General features: G+C 36.3%; 2 protein-coding genes and 1 long non-coding RNA gene across 5 annotated transcripts in view; 2 read left to right on the forward strand and 1 right to left on the reverse strand.

Moving 5' to 3' along the window:
- The window catches only part of LOC146997700 (uncharacterized), a 28,070-nt gene extending 21,769 nt beyond the window's left edge, over nt 1–6,301 (forward strand). For 2 of the 3 annotated variants that reach the window (XM_085815487.1, XM_085815488.1), the window contains one exon: nt 5,700–6,301. In XM_085815487.1, the coding sequence (XP_085671613.1) occupies nt 5,700–5,758 (59 nt within the window). In that variant the 3' untranslated portion in view covers nt 5,759–6,301. The remainder of the gene's footprint in view (nt 1–5,699) is intronic. The other variant, XR_015040793.1, reaches the window with a different exon arrangement.
- LOC146997699 (uncharacterized) overlaps nt 1–15,456 on the forward strand; it is a 130,381-nt gene that overhangs the window by 50,707 nt on the left and 64,218 nt on the right. The gene's annotated exons all lie outside the window — the stretch shown is intronic.
- LOC118179935 (uncharacterized) overlaps nt 1–15,456 on the reverse strand; it is a 106,634-nt gene that overhangs the window by 13,218 nt on the left and 77,960 nt on the right. The gene's annotated exons all lie outside the window — the stretch shown is intronic.

The raw sequence follows: 15,456 nt of genomic DNA on the forward strand, positions 1-15,456 counted from the left end.
GGCTAAACTGGTTAGGGTGGAGTAAGGTAGGCGTGATTAGGTATTGCAATTTCGGACCAAAATTTCAATACCTGCATTTTTTGTAGGAGAACGTTTAAATGTCTTAACAATTTTTCAAACTTGATTTAATTATAATGAACTTGATGAGTTAATATTTCATCCTCATTAGCAATATCTTCAACAATTACAGGGTGATTATAATTAAAGTTGCGATATCAAAACGCTGCTCTAACTTTAAAACTACCAGTCAGAATGACTGGATATTTTACCAATGGAATCTGAACCATCGTGAAACAATTGAATTTTGTTTAGTGAAGGAAAAATACCATATTTGCCGCCGCATAAGACGCACTTTTTGTCTTTGAAAATAGGTCTGAACAATGGAATTCGTCTTTATACGTCAATACTCAGTTTTCGATTACATTTATTTCTCAAAATTTCCTCTATTCGGAGTTGCACAATCTTTTGTCTTGTTTTTTGCAGAGTATGGGAACATTAGTTACATAAAGTTCATTGAACCCGCATGCGCACATATCGACAATCACAGCTGAAAACTTTCCAGTTTTTGTGAACGACTTTTAAGCGTGTGAAATTTCTACTGTTCAGTTATCTTTCATTTTTTGCCAAGTTATAGCTAAAAGAACCATTGTCCGCATTGCTATAACATAACATGCAAGGTACGTGTGATTGCGTATGGTAACAAGACTATAGATAGGCATTTCGGGCCACCCCGACTGATAAAATGATAAGAACTGTGAACTGGGATGCTGTGAAACTAAAGGTAGTGTTTAAATCATTTAAGAAATGTGGTATTAGTAATGCACTGGAGGGTACAGGGGACAATTTGTTGTATGAGGACTCTGATGCTGATTTAGAAGGTTTCTATTGACTTTCCAGTTAGCTCTTGAGATGAGTATCTGAATTTTGACGAAAAAAATTAAAAGATGGTCTTTCCCAGATAGATTGGATATTTGCAGAAATTATCAATTTGTATTACTTTATATTTAAAATACTGTAAATTCATTATAATGATCAGTGATAACGTTTTATCCTTCAAAAATGTGTATAAAAAAGGGGTGCGTCATATATGCCAGCAAATACGGTAGTTAAAAAAATGTGCCGATAGATGGCATTGTCAGGGTTTACATGGCTGTTGTAGAGATATGGATATTTCAAGACTTGTCATGCACACCACAGATATAGCTGTGATAAAAATGCAGAACGTTAGCGGAACACGTAATGCTTTGCTTAAATGCTTTATTGTGACTGACAATGAAGGATCGCGCTCTGCTCGTGAAACTTTTCTATCAGAACGGTGACTCTGCATTAACAGCTATCAGGAAGTTTTGGACATTAAAGGGCATAAAATTCGCCCCCAAAACCACTTACGGCCTGCGAAAACTGATGGATAAATTCAAAGAGACAGATTTATTTAACGTGAAACGAGGTAGAGGACGAAACCCAGTTGCGATAGTGGAAGATGTGGCTACAAAGTTCCAAGAATAGACGAACAGTGATACAGGAATCAGCAGTGCATGGGGAACTGGACGAATGTTGGATATGCCTGTCAGCACGGTGCGTAATGTCCTGTGGAACATCTTGCGCTGTTATCCGTGCAAGCTAACTCATGTGCAGAACTTTCTACTTGCTTACCTGGAAACATGTGAATCGTTTGCACAGTGATTTCTTGCCCGGATGGAAGTGGAGAGTGGATGGCCAGGGAATATTCTGTGGTCTGGCGGAGCCCATTCCGTTTTGCAAGGTTCTGTAAATACTCAAAATTGCAGGATATCGGTGATCAAGAATCCGTTCCCGCTACAGCGAGTACCTCTTCAGTCTAAAAAGGTCACTGTGGTGCGGAATAATGGCAATGTTTGTCATAGGTCCGTTCTTCTTCGAGATCACATCTGCAGGGCTCATTAACTGCTTAACCATGTCCTTCTGGCAATTTAGCAGCATCAGTGGTTTGCTCAAGATGCAAGATGGTGCTCCTCTGGACATTGCTACTTCTATGAAGGAACTGCTGACCACTCATAAAATCATAACCTGCCATTTTCCAACAGTTTTACCGCCACATTCGCCCAACTAAACCCATGTGATTTTTGGCTTTGGGGGATACCTGAAAAGTATTGTTTGCAGTCGGTAGATTGGGAATCTGGCCGACTTGAAGGCAACCATCACTTACCACATTCATAGCATCAGCACAGATACCCTCCGGAACTGTACTGGAACATGTAGTTTTGCACTTCCAACTAGTAGCGGAACAAGGTGGACACCATATCGAACAACTTATGCACGTTTGTTTTCATGAAGCTCTTCCTTTTTCTCTTGTCATTATCATTGTACACACGTATTCTTTAAACTATTCGCTGTAAACATGTCTTTTTGCCTGTCTTAAACCCTTGGAGTCTATTATTTTCTTTTGGCTAACAACATTCGTGTGGTTAATGATTAGGTCTTACCCCTGCTAGCATAGTCTGTAGCCACATTTTGGAACTATTTTTTCCCTTCGCCAAACAAAATTTCATTGCCTCTCGATTGTTCTGGCAAAATATCAAGTCATTCTGACCTGTAGTTTTAAAGTTAGTGTTCTGAAATCGCAACTTTAATTATAATCACCCTGTACCTTGTCATTATCTTCATTGTCACTCTCTTCAATGTCGGAATCGGAAGTTCCTATATCTACAGTATGCGGGTTCTTCTGTTGTTTATTATTTTTGGTATAATACATCTACTACTCCTAATTGGAGAGAGTGTGCGTATACGTGTGAGAGAAAGAGTGAGTGAGAGTGGGTGTGAGGAGCGTTTGAGAGAGTATACTCTCTCTAGCACTCTCACTCTCGCGACCCACACTCTGTCTCTCGCACTCACACACTATCTCTCTCGCAATCATACTTCTTTTTCACACACTCTCTCTCTCGAGTGCGAGAGGGAGTGTGTGAGTGCGCGAGAGTTCGTGAGTGGCAGAGAGAAAGTGTGTGTGAGAGTGAGAGTGTGTGAGTGCGAAAAAGAGCGCGTGGGAGACTGCGAAAGAGAGTGTGCATGTACGTGTGAGAGAGAGTGTGAGTGCGACAGTGTGTGCGAGTGCTAGAGATTGAGTGGTGAGAGTATGAGTGCAAGAGACAGAGTGAGTAGGTGTGAGGAGGGTTTGAGAGAGAGAGAGTACACACTCTCTCGCAATCACACCTCTCTTTCACTCCCCCCTTTCGAGTGCAAGAAGGAGTGTGTGTGAGTGTGCGAGAGAGAGTGTGAGAGACTACGGAAGAGTGTACGTGCGAGAGAGATTGTGAGTGTGAGCGAGTGCTACAGCAAGAGTGAGTGAGAGTATGACTGCAAGAAAGTGAGTGATTGTGAGGAGCGTTTGAGAGAGTATACTCTCTCTCGCACTCTCGCACACTTTCTCCACACGCTCCCTGTCTCTCGCAATCACACCTTTCTTTCACACTGCGAGAGAGAGAGTGTGCGTGTATGTGCGAGAGGGAGAGTGAGTGGATGTGAGGAGCGTTTGAGAAAGTATACTCTCTCAAACGCTCCTTACATCCACTTACTCTCACTCACTCTCTCGCATATAAATGTTTCTCCACACTCTCTCGCACCCGAGAGAGTGTGGAGAAAGTGTGTGAGTGCGAGAGAGAGTATACTCTCTCAAATGCTCCTCACACTCACTCACTCACTTTCTCTCTCTTGCACTCATACTCTCACTCACGTGCACTCTCTCTTCCGTAGTTTCACACACTCTCTCACGCACTCTGTCGCACTCGAGAGAGGGGGAGTGAAAGAGAGGTGTGTGAGCGAGAGAGAGTATCTCACATGTTCTTCACACCCACTCACTCTCTTGCACTCATACTCTCACTCACTCTCTGTTGCTCTCACACTTGCACACACTCACTCCCTCTCGCACTCGAGAGAGAGAGAGAGAGAAAGTGTGAGAGCGAGAGTGATTGTGCTAGAGAGAGTACTCTCTCTCAAACCCTCCTCACACCCACTCACTGTCTCTTACACTGAACTCTCACTCGCACTCGAGTGTGTGTGAGTGCTAGAGAGAGTGCACTCTGTCTCGCACACTCAAACACACTCCCTCTTGCAGTCAAGGGAGAGGGAGTGCGAAAGACTGTGTGTCACGAGAAAGAGTATATTCTCTCAAACGTTCCTCACACTCACTCTCTCTCTTCCACTCATCCTCTCACTCGCTCTTTCTCTATCACTCTCGCACTCGTGCACACACACACTTTCTCGCACCCACTCACTCTCTCTCTTGCACTCATACTCACACTCCCACTTTCTCTAGCTCTCGCTCACACTCCCACTTTCTCTAGCTCTCGCTCACACTCTCTCACAGTCGAGAGAGTGTGTGACTGTGAGAGAGTGTGTGATTGCACTTTCTCTCTCAAACACTCCTCACACCCACACACACTCTCACTCAGTCACATACTTTCTGGCACGTACACAGTCTCTCTTGCACACTCGCACTCTTGCACTCACAAACTCTCTTGCTCTCACAATCACACACTAACTCTTTGACTCACAGGCATTCTCTCTCGCTCTCGCACTCTCATACTCTCTCTTTGACTCGCATACTCGCACTCACACACACACACTCCCTCCCTCCCTCCCTCTCTCTTATTTCGTAAGATAACCCCTGTGTATCTAGTACTATGGTACTCAAATTTTTACACACCTTTGATCACCGACGCTTTCCACACACGTTGCTCTTCCGTTCCCTAAAGTGTCACAGAGATAGGGTTGACATTGTCAAATACTTTTCCCCGAATACCGGGTTAGCAAGAAAATACATAGCAAGCGAGCAAATTCCAAAGACGTCTCACCCCAGTTCTGCATTGCCAGCCAAGCCAAACATTACCTTAAATTATCACCCAGCTCAGTCAGTAAACCGACTATGCGACCCACATTTCTTCATAAGTGCTTCGGGTGCCCAAGAAAGAACCATTGCTCTGTGTATGTTGATCTAGCTGCGAGTATTCCCTGAGCAACAGAACACGGAAAATGGACTCTGGAATACTCTGGAAACTGGTATGAGGAAGTAATCAGTCTTAAAAACGACGACACACTCAGAATAAGGCGTCATGCTCATGAAGCAATGGATCCTGCATGCCAGGCCATGGCGACTTAATCATGGTTTGGGCTGTTTTCTCTTTGGCACTATTTCGGTGTTTTGCTACTTGTATCAATCTCCCTCCGTATGCTTCGGTACGTGGAGTTGCTGGCCAATCTTCTCTATCCATTTATATAACCTATTAAGTGTTTCTTTAACCATGCCTGTATCAACAAGTTAATGCAAATGTACCTCAACTACTAGATGTTCAACAGTTGCCCCTGTAGGGCTATATAACATATGCCTGTTAACCTCTGTTAAACTTCAGGCGTTCCCATCCTCCGTCACCTGTCTTTCATACGGAAATTCAGTATTCCAGCAAGATAATTGCACCTCTCACAGGTCCCAGTTGCCTACTGCATGCTGACATCACCATGCCTCTGACTTCTGCGTCATGAATTAGTTACCTAGAAACCCTAAATGACTTAATCCTATTGAGAAACTTTAGGGGAAAGATGTAAAATTCCAGAAAATTATTGAATCAATGCCTGGTAGTGTTGCGGCCAGATGAGGCCAAACGTCTTACGGACTAGCTATCCAAAATACAGTTAACACTTTTTGTAAGTAAAATTCTTTTCTTTTCCAGCTCATCCTGTAGAAGCAGCAGTGGAGCCCCCTATATCAGAGAAATTCCAAGTGGTTTAAGAAACTGCTAAAAAATGAAGAAGAAAAATGCCGCTTTTAAAATACAGAATATTTCTAATTAAAGCAACCAAAAAAATATAAAAATTAGGCTTAGCATGTTTCATAAAGTGCCTTATATTTACTCCTGCATCCCATTACAGTGGCAAACTGAAAATCAGATACTTTCCTCAACCATCTCTGCTTTGTGGCAAATTTTGATACTTTGGAAAACATATCGATATTACTTTCTCTCGTATTGAAGGACAAGCTGAGACTTCAAAGAGGAATCTGCCATTATTTTCATGCAACTGTGGTATCAGCCAGCTTTTTGTTCGCATCTACGGCATTTTCGTGGCATTCAAATAAATCTTGGCATACCAGATAAATGTCTGCTCAATTCGCAAAGCTGTATGTGAAACAAATCTGACACATTAAAAAACTGAAATGTTTCACGTCATGTAATTATAAATAACCTTGTATTTAAATACATTAATACTAAAACTATTTAAAATTATGACAATTTTTATACTACATCATTAAAAAAGATATCAGTTTTGCAAGAAACTCTCTATTGAATCTTTCCTTTTAAATAGCATGTGCGTAATTACTATAAATGCAATATAAATTAATGTTTATTAAAGAAAAAGAACAAAATGGAAAGCCTTAACCTAATTTTAAAATTGATATTTGCTAAAAAATCTTAGCAGTATTTTAACACACGTAAGGCAATTTAAAATTTCACGATCACCGTTTTGACTACATATTATCATACACCTGGTCACGTGCGCATCGAATTTCGAGTTTTTAGATTTACTTTTTGCAAAGTTAATACTTTGCACTAACTTTCATTAACAAACTTGGCGATTTCAAAGCAATTGATGGCCACTCTGCAAGACTTATGATATTTGTCTTTCAAATTTCATCAAAACCAGCAATTTCAAAGAAATATGTTCACGCTCCAATTTGTTTCCATTCGGCGAAGCATAAAATACTTTTTTTTTCTCCAGTCTTTACAGTATATAACCTGCCTCTTACTGATAACCAAATTAAGCGATTTAAAATCAACTAGTTCTTTCAACAAGTTCTTTGTGTCTTTTATTATTAATTGCTAGTTGGACATGTCAAATCAATCTAGGACTCATTATAATTGTATATTTTTTTCCTAACAACTATTTTAAACACTTGGTTTAAAAAAATACGTAAGTGAGAAATATATATATTCTTTAACTTATTTTTTGCGTGTTTTTTCCTAATTTCTTTTGGTGAATATTTTTCCATTCTCTGTCCTTGTATTCAGTTATAACAGCCATTTTGTTAGAAGTGAATATGTATACTCTTCAATATTTATGGTGTCGAATAATAATAAAGTATATAGCAAACATAAAATTACAGTCTTTTAATAAAATTGTGAAAAATTACAAAAATGTATAAATGAGTAAAATAAAGCATTTGTACTTGCGTTTTTTTATTATTATTATTATTATTTCAATTTTTTTATTTTATTTTTTTATTTAGAATGAAATTTACAGGTGCACTTTTACAACGCATTTCAAAACGACGTCGCATGACCCAACATCTTACGCATTTTGCGACGAGAATGTAGTATGACAAAGCGAAACCGATATTTCTGCTTAAAAGAAAAATGTAAGCAAAGACCTGAAATCCAAGTCTTTGCGACGGTCAGAGAATCGTGGAATTTCGCATATATCTAGGTAGCTTAAAAAGGATGGATTTCGTTGTGCCGAATAAAACAAAAATTTATCTTTTAAACGCCAGATAAAATAATAACGGTTTAAATGAGGTCTTTTTGTTGATGTGTTTGTACTCATAATCTACTTAAATTGATATTTTTATATTTTTTTAACTTTCTACTAATATTTTCTACATCGCCGTAATAGCAATTCTGAAACTACAGAAGATTTTCTTATTCCTATAAATACTAAGTTATGATTTCAGATCTGAAGAATAAATTGTGCAAATTTCGCTTCAAAATTTAGTACATTACATTATTTTATATAATGCATTATACGATTGTACCTCAAAACTTTAAATGGTTTTTATTTTATAGGTTCACCAACGAAGGGCGCCACAGATAAAACTTTGTTATATTCATTGCTGCAAATGCACAGCACATCAGCACGAGCAGAACTACCATAATAATTGCATTTTTCTACAACTAGGACTAAAAAATTCTCCACTTTAAAATCATAAAGTGGATCTCCTTCCCCACTACGACATACCCCGTAGGGTAACTACTTTAGGAGTCAAAGTCTTTTAGACTAAATACTCCTCCTACCGCAATTCATGCCGTGCAAATACGCATTTAACTCATGAAATGTAAAGATTCAACACATTTGTAACCATAAGGGTCACTTATAATTTAGTTATGAATAAATCAAAAGTAAATTTTAATTTAGTACTATGTATTTTCACACGCGAAAAGCACCCGGAAATAATATTCTAAAATATTCAATGTAGCTGCAAATAATGGTGAAAAATATTTAAAATAAAAGCAATAGCAATCAAAATTCTGAAAGAATTACGATTTTATCGGTCGCCCAAGAGGATTAAAGTTTTTATGCTGTCGCTAAGCTCGCAGTCTAAGAGTCTGTTACATTCCCTCTTACCAACCCCCCTTTTATTCCTTTGTCTATTTAGCTCTATTATAAACCACCATTAACACTTATACCACATAAAGTATGTGTCATCTTTTCAAGGTATATGTGAATCGTTTGAAACAGAGTCAACCATTTAAAATAACTGTCTACTTTTTGTAAAAAAGCCTTTTAACCAATGAAATTAATTTTAAAGGTAACCTTCCCGTAGCCAAATACATATTCTCACTCACATTATTCGACAGAAACAAATATTCTTTAATATTACATGTTTGGAATATTCACAACATAAATTATTCTTGTAAAATTAATAAAATGTATTTTAATCTTCCTGCGATATTAATTATAAAGACAAAAACTTTGTTATGACCCCGAATATTAAAATTAACCAATATAATACATTTTCATAAAATATCAATCTTTAACATACTGAAAATTTAAAAATAACAAATATTTTCTTACGATAAAATAGGAATTATTTTATTTCTTCAGTACACGTTTTCAGACGATTCTTTTTTCATACCTCGTGTTAATTATTTTTTCTCAAACGTTACAAGTATAAAAAATTATCTTTTTTTAATTCATGAAATAAATTTAAATAACAATTATAAGCACAAATTTGTGATCTGGTTCCTTTGAATTCTGATCTTTAAAAAGTAGACATGCTGATATTTTCCACCAAGGTAACAAACATCCTTAAAGAAGAATTTACAACAAAGAAAAAATAAATAAGTAAAAGCATTTATTTATTGTCCGATATTTTACTTTCGTAGAAGAACAACTTGTGTAAAAGCTCATGCTGCTAATTCAAATGAAACTTACTGAAAACTCATCGTAGGTAATTAATAAATTACATTTTCTTAATTTTTAAGCAGCGAGTAAAATTAATTCCTACAATTAATTACTTAAAAACTTAAATCTGAAACCGAGATGCATTTCAATAAATTTTATTGGTTTATTCTTACCTCACCTCTGAAATAGTCAATATACTCATGAGCTAAGTAATTCTGCGATTTGTAAATTAGTGAATTATTTTTTAATGTCAAAAGAAACGTCAGTGTCAAGTATAAAATTAGGTAAAAATTCCAAATTTAAGTTAGCTTTGATTTTATAGTAAACTCGATCCAAGCAAAAGGGTCTTTTATTTTCGGTACGAAAAAAAAAAGATCCACAGTACAATGAAAACTACCTTCCTTTGAAAAAATATAAATAAATAAATGAAAACTAAAAAGTCTGAAATTATATTCGACAGAAACCGTTTGGCTCGCCCAAAACGGTTTGCTAAGGTTTTCAGGTTCGCAGTCTGCCTGTCTGCTGTTGCACTCCCTCCTACTAACCCCCTTTTTTTATCTTTTTAGCTCTGTGATTAAGCATTATTTTCTTCGCACTTACGCTTTATACAATTCAATCAGAAAATTACAAAACTTTCAAAAGCAGCACACCAGTATACGTTTAAGAATTCCTGATGCAGGGTTGTTGGAACACACTTTTCTGCTCTCGTACATTCCTGTGAAAATGGGGCTGAGCAGTTGCAAAATGTGCTATGAACAGGGTTCGTAGCGGTCCTTACAAGTGCTTATAAGTCCTTATATTTGAAAATAAAATATAAAGGCCCTTATAGGTGCTTACTTTTTCTTTAAAGCCCTTATTTTTTTTGTTTTTAGTGCTTATTTTTTGCTTTTAGTGCTTTTTTTTTTAATCCTTTGTTTTTAATGAACACGCATGTTTTCCCTGTACCAAAGCCAAAACTAAATAAACAACTTTTCTTCCTTATATGCAACGTCAGGTGGTGAATCATACTCCCGAAAATTGCTTCCCCCCCCATCCTCTGCCTTGGAGGTAGGAAAGAGAGGAGGGGCCAACCCGCGCTAAAAGTGAAGCACTGCTTTGAAGCTTGGGTCACCAGATGGGGTGTTCTTTGTTTACATTCAGAAGCTCGCTTGACAAGATTCTGATAGTATTTCGACACACGACAGTTCCATAGAAATCGAAAAAGGGACACTTTCGCATGAAAGAAACATTCATAGTGTGATGGATAATAGCAATCTGTATAGTTTAGTGACATTTACGCAAAAATCACGTCTTGGTTATTTTTCGATAACTAACAAGAGCGATTTTGATTATGAATTTGTTTTATAAAAGTCTAAGCTGTTGCACTACAAAAATATAGATTTTAAGAAAAATGTTATGCTTAAAAGAATGAAAAATACCTTACGGTACATTTAAACCGTCGGGGTTCAAACATCACTTTCTTATCAGTGAATAAAAACAAACAGTGATGTGTAAGTATTCAAAGTGATACAGTAACGGAACATAAATCGAAAATAAAGTGTACTTAGTGTATTTCTTAATTAAAAAAAAGATTTATATTTTATACAATGCCGAAACATAAAAGAGCAGGCGGACTTGCCAGTTCTGAAGCAAAAAGCCAAAAACATAAAGAACAGCGAAGAGCGCGAATCACGTTTACGTTCCCAACGAAGGCGAATGAGCACCGTGAGAAGCACAGAAACCGAAGAAGAACGAAATGAATGAACTGAAGAATGAAGAATTGCTACACAACCTTATAGTAAAAGACTACGAACGCAAGCCAGCCATGAAAAATACGAGAAGCGCGGACAAGGTCAAGTAAACAGTACAACCTAACAAATGAAGCATTCCAGACGACCAGCCTCATTGAACTCAACAGCGATTTCTGTTACGTAGCCACTACTGGAAAAGAACTCATCGACCCAATTTATCCAAACATTGTTCGCAACTATACCAATGCGGAGTGACTATTTCAAACGGAAATTTTGGCAACTAATAATAATATTATTGACAATATTAACTTTAATATTCAAAAGAAAATTCCGGTAAAGAGAGAATATGTAAATCGATTGACAGGATGGTAAACGTTGAAGAAAGTGTTAACTTCCCTACACAATCTTTAAACTCTTTGCCATTGCACTGCCTCCGACTGAAAACTGGTCTCCGAAGATACTGCTCAGAAATCTCAACTCACCCAAACTATGTAATGGAACATGGATGGTCGCCAAACAGCTATCGAATAATATCATCGAAGCCGAACTTATGACTGGAAAGGATACATAGTATTTATGCCCAGAATACCACTGATATCTGAGCTGCCATTCTAATTTAAAACTGCAATTTCCAATCAAATTAGCCAATAATGTTTTAATTAACAAAGCACAAGGACAAAATTTAAAACTTTGCGGCATTAACTTCAAAGCCATTTCACTTTAAAACACTCAAAAGACTCCTTTTTGTCACGGTCAGCTATACGTAGCTAGCTCTCGAATAGGTTTAGTTTGGTTTGGTTTGGTTTTATTAGATTATGGCAAAGCATTCGAGGGCTATCTGCCTTAAGGGAGGGATGCCTTCGTCGAGGACTTTCTAAGGGAAACTGGCTCGTATACACGTTACACATGGGGAAAACCACGAAAACGCCTATGTAGCCAGCCCGTTCGCGAGATTCGAACCTCGGACCGAAGTACCAGTGTTCAGCGACGTTACCGCTCGGCCGCTCTCGAATAGGAAAGTCGAAACATTTTTACGTATATATCTCGGAAAACAAAATGATAAATGTTGTTTATAACAAACACAAAAAAGTAAAAGTATTGTAAGTAGATAAGTATTGCAAGTATTATAAGTAGATCGAATATGTTTCAATAAAAAAAAAAATTACCTCTTATTAGTCCAAAGGGACAATTTGCCCTGAAGGACTATCAATTTCGTTTTAGCATTTTGCGTTGAAAACTTTAAAATGCTGTATCACTTTTTCAAATCGTTGCCACCCTATATTATCACCCTGTCTTATTTTTAAAGAAATTAAATAATGAAGAATCTGCATAAATGTATGTATGTTTCTCGCATTCTGATAAAACAACGGTATCATTAAAATTTGAATAACGTAATCTTCTATAAATATAGGCACGTGGAAGCCCTAATTTGAATTTGAAATTTTGTTTTATTATCGATTTCATATTTTGTAACACTTCAAGGAATTTTTGATTAAAAAACTAAATGATTTCAAAGTGAGCAATGGCAACACTGTGAGGGGAAAAGAAAAAATTTTTATCTCCAGCGCGCGAGACTGTGTATTGGAAATTCTAAAGATATGCTCTAAAATGAAATAAATTAATTTGCTATTGAACTAAGTTTTATAGTTTGAGTACGTAGAACATATTTTATACATAAAGGTAACACACAAAGCGTTTAAAAAAAACGCCCCTGTGGATGTAATTTAAAATCTGAAACCTTTTTATCTGTTTATTTTACTTTTTTTATTTTAAAGTTTATCCTTTTATTCCAACTACCACACAACCTCGTACGAACTCTCTGAGCGGAGCCGTTATCCTAGATTTAAATAAAAATAAATAAATTGCTGCGTTGATTGCCTTCAAATTGCTTATATTACTAATCAATAACAGGCAGATTCAATTTTAAAGGGACGGTGGACTTAAAAATGAGTTTTTTAAGTTTTTGTGTTTTCAACAAGAAATTTGACACATATACATATATTTTATAAACTGATGTTACAATATGATCAAAATTTCAATTTATTTTAAATAAAAAATTTTTAAAACAAATTATTATTTTAATTAAAGATTTAAAATGTTCCTTGCACACTAATTTTCAATACTTTTTCCTAATTTTTCCTTTTAGTTAGTTATAAAGACTTGACACAAATTTTTGTGTATCGGTTATTGAATATTATGAATCAAAAATTTTTAAAACGGATTTTTGTGAATTTAAACCTAGTTTTCGGAAAAATATCTGCATTTGATTTGGTAGCATTGTGTTGCTAGTATCTCAACTAGAATAGTTATCTCCACGCGTTGGTATGTTGACATGCCTGAAACAAAATACGTGAATGGCATCTTATGCTTTACTGAATGGTAACACACTGGCGTGTTGCCATTCAGTAAACATAAGGTATTTAACTTTCAAATTTAATATTTCCGTTACTGAATAAAAAACCAAGCTATTTTAAAACCAGTTTTTAAGAATATGTTTTTCTACTTTTAAATCTGATTGATTTAAACAGAAATGCAAGTTAATCATTAAATATCTAATTAAAAGTATTAAATATTTTCCTGAAATTACGCTAGCTGAATTCACAAAAATTACTCCATTTTTTCCCTTTTTTACATCCATTTAAATTAAATCAAGAATTTTCTGTATTCAAAATGGTCCCACCAGTGGCCCAACAGTAAAGTTGCTGAACACAGGTAGTTCGGTCTGTGGTTTTAATCCCGACAAACAGGTTGTGTGCATGAGCATTGCCGTGGCTTTCTCCATGTGTAACGTAGGAGCCAGTTTCCCTTAGTCCTCCCGCCTCCCCTTAGGAAGATAGACCTCGTGTTATTTGCCTTAACTGAATAAATGCAAACCATATTCCATTTGTATTATTACGTTAACAAACTTTCGAGGACCAATGGAAGTCATAGTATGGAAAAGATAAACGTAAGAAGAATTACATTTAATTAGTTTGACTTTATTTTAGGAAATTCTTCACTATCATCAGAGGCAAGGTTTTTGTTTCCATTATGGTATAATCAGGAATGTTATAATAGTTAAAAATATGTTTGGTTTTTAAGAACGCTAAATACAAGGAATTCGACCCTGGTGAACTCATGGAGGTAGGAAGTAAGACTTACCTCCACGGTTGAACTCCAGGGGAACGGACCTGCCTTCCGGGTTGAACGAACCAGGTTTGGCTAAAACTAAAAAAGACTTCCACGGAGACATCCCTTAGCAAATATTCTTCGTGCGCTTTGCTAGACAAAAATAACCCTGCCTAAGGGCGAATTTCAGAGAAAGGATTGGCTGTTTGGCGATTTTCCCATATGTAATACGACAACGAGCGAGTTTCTCATTGACAATTCTCCTCAAAGGCATCCCTTCTGTTATCAGCTTCAACATAACCAACCCGTACTTTGTCTTTATCTATCGAACAACAAACGATTATTTTTTATTTATGCCAAATGAGCGCTAATTTTAATGTACTATTTTTGCTGTAGGTTAGGTTATTTTAATATGTTAAAGCATATGATGGTTATTTGCCTAAGTTGAGGGATGCCTTCGTGGAAGACTTTCTAAGGGAACATGACTCATATTCACGTTACACATGCGGAAAACAACTGTTTCTGTGAAAATGAAGAAGTTAAAGAACGCATGTACAGTTGAAAAGAAATTTTCGTTTCTCTCAAATTTTTTCCCTTAAAAAGAAAAAAGGTACTTTCATCAAACCTCAATTTAATTTTAACTATTTCATTTTCCTTTTAATTCTAAATTAATTTTTAAACAAGAATTCTTTAGGCATAGTATTCATAAATCATCTTCCTATTCTCAATATAAAAAGAATTTTTACTCACACTGTAGCAGTAAGTGTAGTAGTAATTTAGCAACTGTAATAACAACTTTGCAGTAGTAACCTAATGCTAAATTTATTTGTTTTGAAAACTTAAAAATTTTTTCTCGGCTCCGATTCCAGGCAAACGGACTGGCTGTGTGGGAGTTTTCGTGGTTTCGTTCGTGTGTAACAAGCATACGAGCCAGTTCCCTTAGAAAGTCCTCGACGAAGGCATCCCTTCCCTTAGGCAGATAGCCCTCGCGTACTTTGTCATAATTAAACATACCAAAACTTTCTTTTGTTACTTTTACACCGTAGGAAAATGTACATGTTTAATGACGCAATAAAGTACTTTATCGAAAAATAAACTTTTTCAGCGCATTACATTGATGGAGAAGCATACGCGTGTCAATAACATAGTAATGTGTCCTTATTCTTTGCAAATGGCCTTCGCCTACGTTATACACTCACCTCGGAATAAAAAGAAAAATCCATTTAAAATAAAAAATAATCCATTTAATTTTTCGAACTTGATCTGGCTACTTCTCTTGAGGGGTAGCATAACAGCTATATCTTCAGCTTGTAAAATACAAGCTGATAATATTTTACATGCTGCTTGTATTTTACAAGCATCAGCTTGTAAAATACAAGCTGATGTAAAGCTACAGTTTATACGTCAGAGCAGAAATTTATTACGTTGAGTTTTAGTAATTAAATTACTTTTCTTTCAATAAATTAGCCAAGAA

Source organism: Stegodyphus dumicola, chromosome 4, assembly GCF_044657685.1.
Source record: "Stegodyphus dumicola isolate Sdum_Otavi_A_Nest chromosome 4, ASM4465768v1".
Lineage (NCBI taxonomy): Eukaryota > Metazoa > Arthropoda > Arachnida > Araneae > Eresidae > Stegodyphus > Stegodyphus dumicola.